The 18,609-nt window shown below is 41.9% G+C and overlaps 1 protein-coding gene across 2 annotated transcripts; it reads left to right on the top strand.

Moving 5' to 3' along the window:
* The first annotated feature begins 121 nt into the window (after positions 1-121).
* Positions 122-18,609, top strand: CATSPER2 (cation channel sperm associated 2). 2 transcript variants are annotated; one of them, XM_027084138.1, is made up of 13 exons: positions 122-329; positions 820-966; positions 1,478-1,651; positions 2,008-2,076; positions 5,455-5,627; positions 6,167-6,322; positions 6,598-6,722; positions 7,954-8,132; positions 8,346-8,445; positions 8,745-8,801; positions 11,862-12,052; positions 12,419-12,586; positions 14,796-18,609. In XM_027084138.1, exons 2-13 carry the CDS (start codon positions 822-824, stop codon positions 14,825-14,827), a joined length of 1,569 nt encoding a protein of 522 aa, XP_026939939.1. In that variant the 5' UTR covers positions 122-329; positions 820-821; the 3' UTR covers positions 14,828-18,609. The 2 variants fall into 2 exon arrangements, with proteins under 2 accessions (XP_026939939.1, XP_026939938.1); XM_027084137.1 differs by lacking the exons at positions 6,598-6,722; positions 7,954-8,132; positions 14,796-18,609 and having other exon boundaries at positions 8,360-8,445; positions 12,419-13,014.

The following is an 18,609-nucleotide window of genomic DNA, read 5'->3' as shown; positions in this document are numbered from 1 at the left end:
GGCAGCCGCCGATTGGCTGTGCGGCGCCTGCGTCGGGCGGGCGGGACCAGCTGGTAACGGCCGAGTGGCCGGAGAGCGGGCCTGGGCGGAGGCGACGGGCGCCGGAGCGAGTGAGGCCGGGAGGGTGCTGGCGCCCGGGCCTGGTGCTGGGGGTGGGCCCGGGGCGAGCCGGAACCCAGGAGCGGGCGGGCTGGCGGAGCAGGACTTGCGGCGCTGGGAGCCGACCCTGAACTCGACCCGCGTGGGGAGAGCCGAGCTCAGGAGGCGTCAGAGCCGGAGGCGGAGGAGTGAAGTCAGGGCTGAGTGGGCGGAAGAGAGCCTGGGCAAAGGTGAGGCCCAGAAGTGGGAATTGAGAGAGGGAGCTGGCACCCGAGGGAGCGCGTTGGAGTGGACACACTTGGGACGGGACACATTTTCAAAATGTCAGGCTGTTGCATTTTGTCCAGTTCCTCTTAACTCGGTCTTTCTTTTGGCGGCAGTCCTAAGCCCTCCCACTGACCCACCTCATCGCATTACCTGATACCCTCAGGTCCAGGTGGTGCCTGAATTCCTCTTTGTCCAACCCCGGGATTCCTGCTCTTTGTGGCTGCTGCTTTTAACTAGAAATGCTGTCACACAGGTGAAGGTGTCTGTCCACTTAGTCAACTACGCAGATTCTCTGTAATGACTCCTGTCTCATTTGTTTCAAAAAGCCTTGAGTCTGGGTACAATGTTTGTCTTCTTAAGGGCAAAGAGGTTGGGAGGAAGGGAAGAGAACCTCTAAGGCTTGGTGCAACTCCAAAAATGAAATGACACTCGATTCTTTTATTTTCTTAACAGGCATGGCCACTTATCACCCAGTAGGACACATGCAACTGCCCCGGGCTGATGCCATTCGTTCCCGACTCATTGATACTTTCTCTCTCCTTCAGCATCTGCACGGCTTGAGCCAAGCTGTGCCACGGCACACTATTCGAGAGATACTTGGTCAGCAGCCTGTTTCTTCACTAGGATGAATTTAAGACTCCCATCCACACCCTCCAAAGAGTAGGAAGCAGAGAGGCAATTTTAAGGGTAGAAATTTCAGGGGAGATTGGTTTGGTTGCTAGTTTGGAAGTTACACCAAACTTGATAAATCAAAGGCTTTATAAATAAAACTCTGGATCCAGGAGATGGAACCCATGCCGCTCACTTTTAGGCCTAGGGTAACTATTAGCCCTGGCTGACTTGGAAGTTTCTACCAAAGACACTTAAAACTTTGAGGGTTGAACCTGCAGCCTTTATTCTGGGCATGGACAGTGTTGGTCATAAGCAATAGGTGAGCTCGTACTCCAAAATAGTATTAGTTGTTGTGTGAAGGAGCAGCAAGGTAAGCCCCTGCACTAGGGGGCCCATTATGTAACCAGTGTTCCTGCCCCCAATCCTACCTGCTCCTGATACTCGCAAAGACTTCTTTTTATATTTATCCACTGTCCCTTTTTTTAAATGTTTGGTGTAGATCCTTCCTGTCAGAAGAAACTTATGTTGGGAGATCAACACCAGCTTGTGCGCTTCTCCATAAAGCCTCGTCATGTAGAAAGGATTACACATGCCCAGAGACTGATGAGCACCCTTCGAGTGCGCTGCAGCGAGAGTCCACCGCTTTCCTTGTGGGCTGGATGGGTCCTTGAGTGTATCCTTTCATGCCACTCATTTTTTTTTTTTTTTTTAACATCTTTATTGGGGTATAATTGCTTTACAATGGTGTGTTAGTTTCTGCTTTATAACAAAGTGAATCAGTCATACATAAACATATGTTCCCATATGTCTTCCCTGTTGCGTCTCCCTCCCTCCCACCCTCCCCACATGCCACTCATTTTTATCCCATGGCTTTACGGTCTCTCTTGCCTCATCATCTGCCTATTGACTTATTTTTCCCTTCCCAAACTCCATTTTCGTCTCATTCTCACCGGTTCTGTTCTTGCCCTAATTATGTCACCTGCCTAAACCAAAAAGAACTCCACTCTATGTTTTCTTAAGAGAAAACAGGTTCTCTCTTCAGAAACTTTATCATCTTCCTCATCTTTCTGAATACAATTGTACTGATGGTTGAAATAGGTGAGAACTCACGCTGAATGAAAGGGTGGGGGTCATTTTTCCTTTTAAGTTGATCATTTTACACGTTTGAATGTTATTTGAATTGTGATAGGAACAATTATATTAAGTCTCTTGGAGTAGGATTTGTGCAACTGCTAAGACCTAGAAACATTTGAAGGGCTCTCAAGTGTAGTAGATAGAAGGTAGTGTAGACACTTAGAGGTGGGGTGTAGTAGTCTCACAAGGAATTGGAGACGGGAAGACCAGTTGCATTTCTTGTGTTAGTCTAATAATTTGAATGAATCTTTTCTAATAGAGATATCAGTACCTATCAGCAAGTGATCCAACATTTACATTTTTAGAAATATGTTTAGAAAGATTAAGTACAAATAAGAAAACTCACAATGTATGTAAAGTTACAAGTAAGATATTAGATGAGCCAAAAAATGACTTGAAGAGTAGATGACTCTAAAACCAATCATAAATTTTATGAAATGTATTAAAAGCAAAAGAATGTTTGGAGAATCAATGACCTCATTTGATTATCATCTCAAACTGCTCAGAAAGGACAGTAGAAGTACTCACTTCCTTGTTTCATCCTCACTATTTTGGGGAAGTTTCCCACTATAAAAATAGTCTTTTGGACTTCCCTGGTGGCGCAGTGGTTAAAAATCCACCTGCCAGTGCAGGAGACATGGGTTCAAACCCTGGTCCAGGAAGATCCCACATGCCACGGAGCAACTAAACCTGTGCACCACAACGACTGAGCCTGCGCTCTAGAGCCCTAAGAGAAGCCCGTGCACCGCAACAAAGAGTAGCCCCCACTCACCGCAACTAGAGAAAGCCCGCGCAGCAACGAAGACCCTACACAGCCAAAAAATAAATAATAAAAATAAAAAGTAAATTAAAAAAAATAGTCTTTTAATGGAATCAGGTCAAAGGCATTTAAATACACAACAGTATTTGGTGTCATTGACCAACTGCGGTATACTATATGCTTTGAACTGTTTTATTTCCTCCGCACAGTGATGAGGTTTTAAATTAAGTCACCCACATTTCCTGTTGTTGTTAATGATAATTGGCAAGTATTTGCCCTGTGGGATTAGAGATATAGATTTCAGCCTTGGAATAAAGTAAATAGCAGTAAATATATGGGATTCCCTGGATCTAACAGACACATCAAAATAGAATAGCACTAACCATTCTTTTTGGTGAAACAGCTGAATATGAAACATGATCACTGTGCCAGAGGATAGGTGGATTGCCTGAATGGGAATCACCTGGCAAGCTCATGAAAATTGTATCTTATTAAGTACATTCTCATGGTAGAAAGGCAGGAGGGATATTGCAAAGGGAAATAATTTGTGACTAACAGATTTCTTTGAATAGACTAATTCGTGTGGTAAACATTAAGACTTTGTTTAGACTTTTAAAAAGCAATTTTCCAGATCATAAAGAATTCTGTTATAGATAAGGAACAAACAGTTCTCTAGATCAAAGCTCCCCAATCTTTTTCATCTTACGATTTTGTTTCCCAGAAAAACATATATAACCTTGAAAACCTCCATAGTAATTTTAATCATTTTATTTTATCACATTTTTTCTGTGATATGGAGAAGCAAGTTGAAGTAAAAATGATAATTTAGACTAACATGTTGCTAAATATTATATTTTAGTGTTTATTATATAATTTTAATAATCATAAAATGTAAGCAAATTTTTACTTTTGCCATTTTATAAGTGATCATGCTTTTTTTAAAGAAAATATATAATTTGTCTACAAATGAATTTTTAAGTGACATTATATATTAAGTTCGGTTTGGGGATCAAATACATTTAATTTATGGGTTTTTTGTCTGTGTCAAGTGGCTTGCAGGATCTTAGTTGCCTGACTAGGGATTGAACCTGGGCCCGTGGCAGTGAAAGCACCGAGTCCGAACCACTGGACCCTGGACCCGAACCAATTTCCTATGTATTATATTTCTAAATTTTCTGTTTCTTTTAAAAAGTTTAGATATAACGTATATTAGTTTTAGGTTTACAACATTGTGTATTGTATGTTAAATACATGTTATATGTTAAAGTGTAGGTGGAAATTTAATTATGTGTTTGGGCATAAAAAAGTAGAAAAAAAATCTTCTTCCACAATGATATTGGTAATTCTGCTTTGCACTTTAAACATCAATGGGCTTATTTTTATAATTTTCATATTTTGTTTCTAAATGGTGAGAAGGTGAGAAAAGAAAAAAGATTTGGCTCATTTGCAAGCCCTTCTCTGAAAATAACACATTGTGAGTGTGAATAGTTCTTATTTCCAACAAAGAACTGAGTACAACATTATTATAATTTAAACACTGATTTTTGAGGTTCTAGAGATATCTTGATGTGCCATATAAAATTTTCTATCAGATGAATGCAATTTATAGAATCTGATGAAGATTGTCTTGAGATAAACTTGCAGAATTATTCTTTTGCTCTTCATTAAGTTGTATTTCAACATCAGTGTTCCTTACTTCGTTAATGTAATTAGCCAAAACATTGCTAAAAGCAATAACAATTTAAAACTGTGTCAAAATCTACACAGCCATTTGTGTTGTTCAGGGTGATTGAGCATTCTCTTGTCTCTATTAACTGCCAGGCATATCAGTCATAGTGCATTTGGAGGCTCTCAGATTGTTCTGTTTCAAAGAGAAAATTTTATTTAGCTTTTAAACCTATTTTGATCTCAGTGCTTTTTTTTACAGCATGATATACATCTATTAAATGTGTACAAGAGGTGAAGAGGGTTGAAAGATGAAGGCAAATGAGTTAAGGAATTGAAGTCAGCAAATAATTAGGTTCTAGAGAGAAAGTATAGGATTCAATTTGCTTTGCAGAATAAAATCAATTTTAGGCAGAGTAGAAAGGGGAAGCTTTAAAAGTAACAAAGAACCAAGTAATTTCTTATTATAACCTAATATGCCCCATGAATCTGGCTTCTTGTTCCTAGATATGTTATAAAACACTTTCCATATCATGGCCCTACATTTGCGTTCTTTTCTCAAGGCCTGTTGCTTCTTCATGAAGTTTGGTACCAGGGTAACAGAACAGACAGGGTTGGTGGTCTTTAAGAGAGCAATCCCTTGGTGGCTCTCTGACCCCAGAGTGGGAAGGCAGTAACTTGCAGCTGTTAACACGTACCAGTAACAGCAGGAGATGAGTTGTAGCTATTTTTCATGTTCGATTCTATCCTCCCCTGAATTTCACAGGCTAAGCAACAACGGCATTAAGAAGAGAAACTCAAAAGAAAAATGGCATAGCAGTGGGCACAACTGTGGTTTTTAACAGTTGCTGATCATTCTCTATCATTCAGCTTCCTGCTTCTTTACCCTTTACTCATCCTTTGCTCTATTCTCACAGAATTGCTCGAATCCTCAAATACCCAACTGTGGCCACTGAAGCTGACTCTGGAGGTGGCAGCTTGGTTCATCTTGCTTGTTTTCATCTTGGAGATGCTTCTTATGTGGCTATCCAGCTTTTTCCTCTTCTGGAAGAATGCCTGGAATGTCTTTGACTTTGTTGTCACCATATTGGTAAGGATAGATATCCTGAAGATTAGTTTACTGGGCTGAGAAATGTGCCTATGTGAATCAAAGACAAGAAAAGTTAAGATACTTAGAGCACAGGAAGAAACAAATAGAAATGTACCTAACCTCCTTATTTTGATTTTTTTCTTCTCTAAAAGTCAGGCATGGTAGGAGTTGTTGGTATTAGGAGCAAGGAAGAATCTGATCACAACATTAACCCTAGCAATAACATCTACCAGTTACTAACCACTTACTAAATGTCAGAAACTATCCTTTTTTTCATGCATTTCTTAAAATTTGAGCTCCACAATAACCCAATGAGTTAAGCACTGTATTTATCCCCTTTTAATGTCTGAGCAAGTTGAAGTGCAGGGTGTAAGTAATTTCTTATAGAAAGGCTGAATAGGAAACAGTCCCCAGAGAATGCTTTTCAAAGGATAATGACCAAGGAACTATGACAATGATAAAGATAAAGATAAAGAAGGGGCAACTGTGCGTGGGTGCTTTGGGGTATATTTTACTCATGATCTGTGTGTTTCCTACAGTCCCTGATTCCTGAGGTTGTGGTGCTGGTAGGGGTAACAAGCCATTCCGTATGGCTCCAGTTGCTGAGGATCTGCCGGGTGCTAAGGTCTCTTAAACTCTTTGCACGATTCCGTCAAGTTCGAGTCATTATTTTGGCCCTGGTCAGGGCCCTCAAGGTGATTTGACTGCTGCAGCTGTATCAAGTGGGCAAGGTGGATAAACATGGGGGTTTAACATGAAACAGTCTGGGTGGATGAAAGAAGGCAATGAAAGACCCTGTGAAATGTTGTCGATGAGAAAGGGCTAGGGACAGGCTGCTGTGTTCTAGAGATGACTGGGCTCAGGCTAGAAGTGAGGGTTTGGTGGGGGATTTCCAGGGTGGGTCTGACTAGGCTGTAGGTGGAGATCAGCCTAGTCTGGCCCAGCTCTGACTCAAGATCATGGCCTCTAGAGCATGACCTTCCTCTTGATGTTGCTGCTCATCTTCTTCTACATTTTTGCCGTGGCTGGTGTCTACTTCTTCGAGGATTACACCCGTTCAACTCGCCAGGACCTGGAGTATCACATGTTCTTCTCGTAGGCAGGACTGGGGGAAGCCTGGGTTGGGGGAGAGAGTTTGGGCATGAGACTGGGAAGCTAGTCCAAAGTACAGTAATACAAAAAGTATAATGTATTGTAAGAAACGGGAATAGAACACAGTAAGGAGAGGTAAAGAGAAAGCAGAGGAATAGTGAGTGGTATTAGCTCCAATTTTGAGGATAGGTCAGGTATTCCTGGTTTGCTTTGGGTTTTGCAAATTCAAACTTACCCTCACCTTTAAATAGCAGTATACTCCATGGGTTAAGCCCTGGTTTCTGTCTCAGTTACCTCTTTTGAAAAATGGGATTAAAAGTAGTACTACTTCATAAGAGTGTAGGGATAAATGAGGTAATTCATTTAAGCATTTAGCACAGCATTTCACACATTGTAAGTGATCAGTAAATGTTACTATGACCTCAAACATGGTCACTGGTTTTACCCCAGTCTCTTAAATGTAGAGATTACACATGCACATACTTAAATTCTTTCAAAAGTAAAATCCTGATAAGCTTTTTGTCTAGAGGACACTGATTACTAGTAGAAAGTCAATTTGGATTTAGAGGAGACAGTGTTATTTGTGAATTGGAATCCAGTCTTGTCAGCACCTCTCAGATCTCTATCTTAGACTAACAGGTAGTTTTGTAAGAGTATTGACTTGGGGAAGTCCTAGAATTCATTCTGTTCAGGCTCTGATGTTTTCAGTAATATGTATATTGAGGGATAAGAAGGAAAATTTAGATGTCTTCCTGAGACCTTTTGTGATATATTCATTATCATTCATTATTTGGAGTCACATATCCATCCATTTACTTGACTGTCAGTTCATGCCAGCAAACTAAGTAGGCACGATGTTTGCTAAATTTGTATGTGACTTTCCGTTAGGCGAAGTCCATAGAACAGTGGAGAATGAACTTAGAAAAAAATGATGTGTAATTGGTGATTCAATTTTTAAACATTCAGTTAATACCTATGTATTAAACACCTACTATGCCCCAGGCACTGATGGAATGGTGAGAGCTATTCATAGATTATTCATGATAAAGGAAAACCTAATAAAACAATCTCAAACCGAAGAAAGATTAGGTAAAAAATTGAGTATGGTAGAAAAGGGGCTAAAGTCAGAGCAAACTACAAAGAAATGCTCTTATGTTGCTTTGAGAGTAAGAATGATAGTGTTTCTTAGAGAATTAGCTCTCTCTGTCTATACACACACCTCCTTTTTCTTTAGGGACCTGCTGAATTCCGTAGTGACAGTGTTCATTCTCTTTACTATGGATCATTGGTATGCACTGCTTCAGGATACCTGGAAGGTGCCTGAAGTCAGCCGTACCTTCAGCAGCATCTATGTCATCCTCTGGTTGTTACTTGGTTCCATTATCTTTCGAAACATCATAGTAGCCATGATGGGTAAGCATAGAAGAGGTGAAACTTGGTAAGAGGGGTGTTTGGGAAGAAATTAGAGCGAAAGCTAGGATTGGTGAATTACGGAGAGAGAGAACCTGATGTAACAGGAAGGTGCGGGGCCTGGAATGGATATTTCACTTGGTTTCTCCCCACCCAAGCCCTCTCCCCATGTCTAGTCACCACCATCTCCCAACTCCTAATGGCCCTTTGGGGCAGTTACTAACTTCCAGAATATCAGAAATGAGCTGAACGAGGAGATGACACACCTGGAGGTTCAGCACAAAGCCGACATATTCAAGCGTCAGATTATCCAGAGGTCTGCTTCCCCATTTTCAAACCCAGCTTTAGTTCATGAGGGTGCCCTGATCTCATTCTCTGTTTCCGCTCCCTGGCCGCAGTGCCATTTTCCCCTTTGTGACAGATTTGCCTCAGAGTTAGAATTCCCCAGCTCTAAAATATTGCCTGATTCTTTATCCACTGTCAGGGCTTCCCCACTCTTTTTCACTCCTTTACTACAACTTATTCTCCTCACTTGATGATCAGAATTCTTTTTTCCTTACTACACTCCTGCTTCAGTGTAACTCTCTTCACTGTTTTTTGTTTTTTGCTTTGCAGGAGACAAAACCTAATCCCTGAGGCACAGAGGTCAAGCGTTAGCAAAATGGATGCCAGGTTAGGAGAGTATATGTGAAGTGGGATGGACACACATGAAGGAGGAAAGGGTAGGAAACCAAAGGTGAAGATTGGCTTTGAGAGAATTCATTCATTCAATAACTATTTATTGTAGTGGGTTGAATGGTGGCCTCAAAAAAGATATGTCCATGTTCTAATTCCCGGAACCTGTGAACATGACCTTATTTAGAAAAAGGGTCTTTGCAGATGCAGTTAAATTTAGGATCTTGAGATGTGATCATTCTGGATTATCCAGTTGGGCCATAAATCCAGTGACAAGGGTCACTGGATTTAAGAGACAGGAGAGAAGACATAGACATAGAGAATAGGAGAAGATGTCAAGATAGAGATAGAGATTGGAGTGATGCAACCACAAGCCAAAGGAAGCCAGTGGATGCAAGGCAACTGCCAGAAGCAACAAGAAGCAAGGAACCTTCTCCCTTTGAGATTCCAAAGGGAGTTATGGCCCTGTTGACACATTGATTTCAGACTTCCGGCTTCCAAAATTGTGAGAGAATAAATTTCTGTTGTTTTAAGCTACCAAGTTTGTGGTAATTTCCTACAGCAGCCACAGGAAACTAATAAAAGTACCTTCCGTGAAACATGTTATTCAAGACCCTGAGGGTCCAGCAGTGGACCCTGAGTGATGGTGGTGAATAACTAAACATGTTATTCAAGACCCTGAGTGTTCAGCAGCATGTTATTCAAGACCCTGAGTGTTCAGCAGGAGAAATAAGAAATCCATCAACAAATAATTATTGAATGCTTATTAGTTGCTCAGAGTATATCAGTGAACAAAATAAATAATAATGCCTGTTCTCATGGAGCTTATATACTAGTAGGAGGAAAGAGACAGTAAACAATAATCATATTAGTAAGAAAATTAGCACATTAAAATATAAGCCTTGAATATAAAAAGAATGTATATATGTGTGTATAACTGAGTCACTTTGCTATAAGCAGAAATTAACACAACATTGTAACTCAACTATACTTCAATAAAAAACAAATTTAAAAATAGGATAAGCATTATAAAAAAGTAAAAAGTAGAATAGGTTAAGGGGGATTGGAGTATAAGAGGGGGGTTGCATATGGGTTGTACTTTTTTTTTTTTTAAAGGGCTTCAAATGCTTGGCTTTTATTTATTTATTTATTTATTTTTGGCTGTGTTGGGTCTTCATTTCTGTGCGAGGGCTTTATCTAGTTGTGGCAAGCGGGGGCCACTCACTATCGTGGCCTCTCTTGTTGCGGAGCACAGGCTCCAAACGCGCAGGCTCAGTAGTTGTGGCTCATGGGCCTAGTTGCTCTGCAGCATGTGGGATCTTCCCAGACCAGGGCTCAAACCCGTGTCCCCTGCATTAGCAGGCAGATTCTTAACCACTGTGCCACCAGGGACAGTGGGTCCCTGGGTTGTAATTTTAAACAAGGTAGTCAGGGTGGCCTCTGACAGTGGGTCCCTGGGTTGTAATTTTAAACAAGGTAGTCAGGGTGGCCTCTGAAAAGGTAACATTTGAGCAAAGACTTGGAGGAGGTCAGGGGATTACTATGTGGATATCTATGGGAAGAGTATTATAGGCAGAGGGAACAGCTAGTACAAAGGTCCTAAAACAGAAGCATGACTGGTGTGTTTGAGAAATAGCAAGGAAGCGACTGTGACTGAAGCAGAGTAAGTAGGGGGGGAGAATGATAGGAGATGAGGTCAGAGAGGTAATGGGGACCTGATCCTGTAGGGCTGTGGGGACCACTGTGAGGACTTAGGCTTTGATTTCGGGTGAAATGGGGAACATAGCGGAGCAGTGACATGCAGTGACTTACATTTAAGAAGGATTAGTCTGCTTGCTGTGTTGATGATAAACTGAGGGAAGAATAAAATAAGAAGCAGAGAGATGAGTTAGGAGGCTATGCTGCTATACAGGCAAGAGACGTTGATGGCTCAGACCAGAGTGGTACCAGGGGTACCACTCTGAGAGAAAAGATATTTTGAAGGTAGAGTCAACAGGCTTTCTTTTTTTTTTTTTAATTATTTATTTATTTTATTTTATTTTTTATTTTTGGCTGTGTTGGGTCTCCATTGCTGTGCGCGGGCTTTCTCTAGTTGGGGTGATCCGGAGCTACTCTTCGTTGCGGTGTGCGGGCTTCTCATTGTCATGGCTTCTCGTTGCAGAGCACGGGCTCTAGGCGCACAGGCTTCAGTAGTTGTGGCACGTGGGCTCAGTAGTTGTGGCTTGCAGGCTCTAGAGCTCAGGCTCCGTAGTTGTGGCGCATGGGCTTAGTTGCTCCACGGCATGTGGGATCTTCCCGGGCCAGGTCTCGAACCCGTGTCCCTTGCATTGGCAGGCGGATTCTTAACCACTGTGCCACCAGGGAAGCCCTCAACAGGCTTTCTTGATGGATTGGATGTGGGGTATGAGAGAAGAATTAAGGATGAAAGTTCTGACCCAAGCAACTGGAAGGGTTGATTAGCTGAGATGGGGAGGGCTGTGGGTGGAAGAGGTTTGGTGGGCAAAGAGTCCAGTTTTGATTGAATTTGAGATGTCCTTAGACATTCAAGTGGTGCTAAGTGAGTAAAAGTTGTATATACAAATCTGGATTAAGGAGTGAGGTCTGGACAAGAGGCTTAAATTTGCATCTGGTAGGCATTTGAACTCAGCAGATGAGATCACCAAAGGAGCAACGGTAGATGGAGAAGATATAAAGAGCTGAGCCCAAGTTCCCTCTAATATTAAGAGATGGAATCGAGGGGGCAGAGGCTATAGTTGTGGTGTAATAGGCATAGGGCCAAGGGGTGGGGGGCTAAAACTTTGCAAAATAAGGTGGAGTGTGGAACGTGGAAGCCCGAGTAAGATTGAGCACAGACGTTATGTGGTGAGGGGCACTAATAGGGGTACATGACACGGGATAATTTAGGTTGGATGTGCTTAAACTTAGATTTTGGGAGCAGTTTGGCCTTCATTGCCTTAACTCCTAGCTTTAGGCCAGGGCCAGAATCAGAATAACGAAAGAACCAGCCATATTGTGTAAAAGTATTTGAAGCAATAAAATTTTGCCTTTCACTTACAGAGATGCCAATCAACAAGGGGAATCTTTGGAAGAGTCCAAACACAGTGCCACTAAAGAGAGTTCAAGAGCATCTAAGTCAAAAACAAAGAAGTCCTTGTCAAAAGTGAAGAAGTCTGCATCTTCCTCTTCCTCCTCATCTTCATCTTCCTACTGTTCCTCTTCTTCTGGCTCCAGATATTATGACCGTATTGGTAAGCCGAGGGTTTCTCCCAGTTGAATTCAGACTCCTCTTCTCCATGAGACATCCCATTCTTAATAGGAGCTCTCCCACTATGCACATTTCCCGATTTTCTCCACCAGTCCGATTTTCTGGCCTTGGTTACTTTCTTCACGCTTCTTCATTTCCCCTGTGCTTCTGCCGCACTTTGGAAAAGTATGGTTGTGGCTCTCTTTGTTTATTGTAGAAGTGGTGTCTTGGTGATACATACTTTTCTCTCTCTCCTTCCTATATCCTCTTTCATCCCTGCTTTCTCCTCGCCTGCCCCCATAGAGTTTATCAGCTTTTATCCAACTTCCAAGAATCTAGATATGTTCTTTAGAAGCATTTCTCCCTCCAGGTCAGTTGGACTGGGAGACTCTTGTGCACCAGAATCTGCCTGGGCTAATGGATATGGATCAGGATGAACGTGTTGTTTGGCCTAGGGATTCACTCTTCCGATACTTTGAGTTGCTAGAAAAGCTGCAGTATAACCTAGAGGAGCGTAAGCGGTTGCAAGAGTTTGCAGGTATGGATTTAGGGCAGCCATGGAGACCAGGAGTTAAGTCCATTGGAGTAGCATATATAACTGGGGAGAAGAAGGGTGTTTGCTATTTTGGCACCTCAGCCTCTGAATTTCCACCTCACACCTAAAAAAGGCAAATTCACGGTTTAGTATGTCACATTCTGGGCATATGTCCAGATTTCTTCTAACCTAGTGAGGACCTGGCAACCCTGCTTCTCTGGTAGGGGACACCTAAATCCTGTTAGGTCTGAGAGCTTATTTCAAAAGAGAAGAGTATCCAGTTCCAGCTGCTGGAAATTAGGATAAGGTGGGCTCTCACTCTATTTGGGCAGCCTGCCCCCCCCTTTTTTTGTTTTTTGTTTTTTTTTTTTTGCGGTACATGGGCCTCTCACTGTTGTGGCCTATCCTGTTGCGGAGCACAGGCTCGGGACGCGCAGGCTCAGCGGCCATGGCTCATGGGCCCAGCTGCTCCGCGGCATGTGGGATCCTCCTGGACCGGAGCACGAACCCGTGTCCCCTGCCTCGGCAGGCAGACTCTCAGCCACTGCCACCAGGGAAGCCCCAGCCTGTCCCCTTTTGTACATGTTTCTTCTCTTTGAAGGTCACCTTTCAGACCTCAACAGTAAGGGCCTCAGGCTCAAGTTCAATAGCTATGGGGATTAGACAGTCAGCAGAAAGCCCACAAGTGCCCACTGTCCTCAAGAGGTTTATGAATTACAGATTCCTCTTCCTTTCAGTCCCTTCTAGAGTCAAGCCTATGCAGAGAAAATATGTGATCAAAATAGTAAAGTTTAGGACTTCCCTGGTGGTCCAGTGGTTAAGAAACCGCCTTCCAATGCAGGGGACGCAGGTTTGATCCCTGGTCGGGGAGCTAAGATTCCACATGCCATGGGGCAACTAAGCCCATGCACCGCAACTACTGAGCATGCGTGCCACAGCTAGAGAAGCCCGCGCGCCTCAACGAAGATCCTGTGTGCCGCAACTAAGACCCGACACAGCCAAATAAATAAATAAATGTTTAAAAAAAATAGTAAAGTTGGGACTTCCTGGTGGTGCAGAGGTTAAGAATCTGCCTGCCAATGCAGGGGACATGGGTTCGAGCCCTCTTCCAAGAAAATCCCACATGCTGCAGAGGAACTAAGCCCGTGCACCACAACTACTGAGCCTGTGCTTTAGAGCCCACGAGCCACAACTACTGAGACCGTGTGCCACAACTACTGAAGCCTGCCCACCTAGAGCCCGTGCTCTGCAACAAGAGAAACCACCACAATGAGAAGCCCGCGCACCACAACGAAGAGTAGCCCCCGCTCGCCGCAACTAGCGAAAGACTTTGTGCAGCAATGAAGACTCAACACAGCCAAAGATAAAATAAATAAATAAATTTTAAAAAATTCTTTTTAAAAAAATAGTAAAGTTTGATTTAAGCTGAGAACTACCTGCTCAAAATTATTTTCCCTAAATTTCTCATTTGAGATTTCACCACCTAGAGATTAATTTGGATCAATGAATTTTCCCTCTAAAATTACAAAAGTTAGGGGCAATTTTTTTTTAACAATTTAATGTGGATTAGTGTTATCCTCCTAATACCTAGCTGAAGTCAACCCCAAGTGAAAATATCAATGGGGGAAGAGGAATGTGTGTGTGGTGGGCACAGGAGAGCAATAAGAGGAATTTATAACATTGGAACATGGAATTTAGAGCAGGATGTCAGACAGGCTTTGCCTACTTCGAATATTGCATTGTTATCCTGCTCTTTCCAACTGTCCTCAGCCCTGCCTCCCCATTTGTTCTGGGGAGAACAGGGTGAAAGGGCGGCGAAGGCAGCAAGATGGCTTCCTTAATCCTGATTAATTCATCTGTGGCAAAGAGGACAGACTCATATGGCTTAATTTAGGGTAAAGATTAGTAAAACTTTTTTTTTTTTTTTTTTGCCTCTCCCGTTGCGGAGCACAGGCTCCGGACGCGCAGGCTCAGCGGCCATGGCTCACGGGCCCAGCCGCTCCGCGGCATGTGGGATCTTCCCAGACCGGGGCACGAACCCGTGTCCCTTGCATCGGCAGGCAGACTCTCAACTACTGCACCACCAGGGAAGCCCCAAGATTAGTAAAACTTTGAGTGGAAACCTAGAACCCAGAAAAACAGGGTCTTCACCAAACATTTGTATGTTCTGAACATTCTTACCTCTCCAGCTTCATAGTCTGTTTCTTTACAGTGCAGGCACTGATGAATTTTGAAGACAAGTAAAGCTGACAGCGGATGGCTTCGCTATCTTTGGCAAAAATTAATGAAGGGAAGTGTTGGAAATGGAGAATTCAAAGTATAAATGTCTAATAAATCCTGCTGATAATTGTACAGTGGTCTGTCTCTGAGACATAGGGGATACTGAAAGATATTAGATCAGGTGAAAGTTAGTTCAGATGCCAGTGAGGCCCATGGTCCTTGGCTTTCTACCCTTTCCACAGCTCCTGAATCTCTCTCTTTCTTTGGCTTTGTCACTATAGCCCCCACCTTTTCTATAGCATCTACTTCCTGCTAGAGTCCTAATTTCACCTTCTCCCTCACTGGTGGGTACAGGACCCTGGGGGTTGGGGGTAAGGAGACCCCAGGAGCTGTGAGTGTAACTAATTGAGAACTGTGGTTTACCTTGCTACTCTAAGAACATTGCTTCTCCTGGGCACCGTTAACTTCAATCAAACATCATTTTCATCTGTTTCTGTGCCAAAAGAGCCTCCCTTTATTCCATTTCCTTGCCTTTTCTGAGGGCATTGATTCTGTTCTGTAGGGGGCGGGGCAAATCAGTATGTCCCACAGATTTTTTAGAGTCAGTCTATCTCCTGTCAGAGTAGGAACACCTTTTATATAGAACATCACCGAAAGGGGATTATCCAATGTTTTAATGTTTCTAGTTACTGTTGACTTATTATCTAGAGGGCATCATGTTCCATTGTTGGATGACTCAAGTCTTTAGACATGTTTATTATTAAAAATTCTATCATTTATTGAGTGCTTAACATATATTAACATACACATGTATGAAGAATACATGAAACACTGAATGGTGTTCTTTAAAATGGTAAATTTTATGTGAATTAGATCTCAATTTTTAAAATAAAGTAAGAAAAGATTATTTGAAACCAATAACCAACATTATGTTTCAAGGAAAAGCATTTTAGTTATTCCCCATAAAATGTGGGACAAAACAAAAATATTTTAAAAATAAATGTCAATATATAATGTTGTATTAAAATCTTATAATAAGAAATAAATACTTGGAAAGAAGAACTACAAATACTATTTTTAGACACAATTGTATACCTAGAAACCCCAAAGGAATCAAATAGAATTAGAGATAACAAAGAATTTCCATTAAGTACAAATAGAAGAATTGAGGACTGGAGAGAGAAAACTGGGAAGGAGGACCACTTAAGGGATAGGAGGAGGAGGAGCCAGAAAAAAGCCTGAGAGGGAAGAACTGAAGAGACAGGAGGATAATCATTCTAGAGTAATGTCCCTAGAATTTCAAGAAAGGAATGGTCCAGTAAGATTTGGATTGGAGCATCCATTGAACCCAGCAATCAGAATACAATAAATATAATAAAACAGAATAAGGAAGTATTTAATAAATCTTACATGTGCTATCCACAAAGTAAATGCTCATGGAGCAATATCATTGAGTGGCTTTGCTCAAAGTGTGGTCTGAGGACCAGCAGAATTGGCTTCATCTGACTTGTTAGAAGTGCAGAATCTCAGGTCCCATCCTCAGGGCCTGTTGAATCAGGTGTTACATATGCACATTAAAGTTTCAAAAAGCACTGCTTTATAGCTATGTGATGACTGATCCCTTCCTGCTTTCTGTAGTTAACCTTCTCAAATGAATGGCCCGTGCATGCTGCCTCATTCTTTAACTCCTTCCTTAACGAAAATGATCTGGTTTCAATTCTATTGGAATGGAATTTATTCAACAAATTTGCATTTTTCCTATGTTCCTATGTTCCAGACACTGTTATAGGTGTTTGGATATGTCAATGAATGAACAAGACAGAGATCCCTGCCAGTTCTAACTAGCTCCCCATAAGATCCCCAAGTAATAAATAACTTCCATGAAGACAGTGATTTTACCTCCCTCTGTTTTTTTCCCCAAATTATCTTTCCAGCAGCCCAGAGCCGTGTATTAACATCTGCTTAAAAACAAAACCAAACTTTTTTCTGACTAAATAAAAACATTTTAAGGTCTGAGGATCAAGCCCCACTGGCAATGAATGCATTACTCCTCCAGCTTCCTTTTTTATCCTTGCCCTAACCTAATAACCCTGCTATAACTTTTACCAGTCTTCTCAAGTCAAGGAAGAGATTCAGGCTCTATGCCAGGTAAGTATGAAGCTTCCTCAGGAGCATTTTGGAAGTGAAGTTATGATTTAGATATTGTGATACAATTGAATTTTTTCACATATGGTTTGTATTAAGCTTTTATTTTGGAACATGGTTTCCCCCTTTGATCTTCAGTTATCGCTCACACTGTCAAATATCAATGGATGGATACATAACTTTTTTTTATGTATGGTGTTTTATGTAAGGTGTTTCTGTTTAAGGACACCTTATTTAATATATATTGTTGATTCATTAGCATTGACCTCTGTCAACAACACTATAACTCATGCTTGAATAAAGTTTATCAAACACACGTTTTCTCTGTAAGGTGCATCACAGCCTTCCTGTGCTTAGGAACACTAGAAAGCACTTCAGCACTACGCTGGGGGACCATTTTAAACGGTGAAATCACCAACAAAAAGCACTAAAATGCTAAAATTGTGGCACTAAATAGATCATGAAAAGGACACTGATTTACAGTATGAGAAGAAGGTGGAGTATTGCCTTGTTTCCCATCCAAGCACTAACCAGGCCCGACCATGCTTAGCTTCCGAGATGAGATCGGGCACATTCAGGGTGGTATGGCTGTAGAGGAGTATTGCCTTGTTTGAACTCAGCTGGGAATGTACACATCAGTCGACTCAAATTTTTTACCACTCTGCAGATGTCTGTGAAGGATTGTGAAAATGCCATAGGTATTGATTTTGGGGTCACAAATAAATTTTAGTGAGCGGAGGAATCTACACCAGAACTCAAAAATGAGAATTTACTCTAAATGCTGTGTGATAATCTGGAGCTTTAGGCTAGTTGGCCTTATGACGCTGCCATCTCAGTGTGTGGTTTCTAGGTTACCTCAACAGGGAAGAGATTGCTGGAGCAATCATTCACTAGCTCTTAAATTCTTTCGTCATTCACTATCCATTAGCCAGAGCTAATCACCTGACCCCACCTAATTGCAAGAGATCTGGGGACTGCTTGGATCCTTAGTGAGCAATATATATCTATTTTTAAGTTACAAAAGGCAAACCAAAAAGGGAGAAAAACAATTGCACTTTACAAAGGGAGGCCTCTGTTCTAGTCAGACAGAAAGTGCCCTGTGGTTGATTTGGGAGGTTGAGGATGCTTCAGATTTCTCAACTCCTTTGGCTCCTTGCAAGTATCTCCATTCCAATTGCCAGATCACAGAGCATTCCAATCACCCCACCAATCTCATCCATTTCACTTTAGCAACACACATGATTAATATCGTGCTCTGGACCCCCGTAATTTCAGTTTGTTGGCTCTGGTTTTCTCTCTTTCCATTTGCTCATCTGAGGATTGGAACTTGTCTTGCTTTTGTTGAACCTTACCATAGTATAAGCAGTAACTTGCTTGTATTGAATAAGGCTGATATCTTTGCTATAAATCCTAAGCACTTCATCCTCAGTTGGCAGATAGCCTGAATCCTTGGCAGCCACAGGATTGCTTAACCTGATTGCTCCATCATCATGTGGAGTGCCAAGAATTTCCCCTCCTGGGTTGAGGGAGTCCTCATTGTTCCCCTCTCTGCTTGATTCAGCTAGCTCCATACTTGTTCTAAAGGTCTTTCACTCAAGACACTACTTCTTGGTGACAATTTCTGTATTAATTAGGACTCTTTAGTTTCAAATAAAAGAATT

This window comes from Aethalodelphis obliquidens, unplaced genomic scaffold (genome assembly GCF_003676395.1).
Source record: "Aethalodelphis obliquidens isolate GAN/ISIS:26980383/991018 unplaced genomic scaffold, ASM367639v1 scaffold51, whole genome shotgun sequence".
Classification (NCBI taxonomy): domain Eukaryota; kingdom Metazoa; phylum Chordata; class Mammalia; order Artiodactyla; family Delphinidae; genus Aethalodelphis; species Aethalodelphis obliquidens.
Note: the sequence above shows the minus strand (reverse complement) of the source record. Positions and strands in the feature narration are given on the sequence as shown.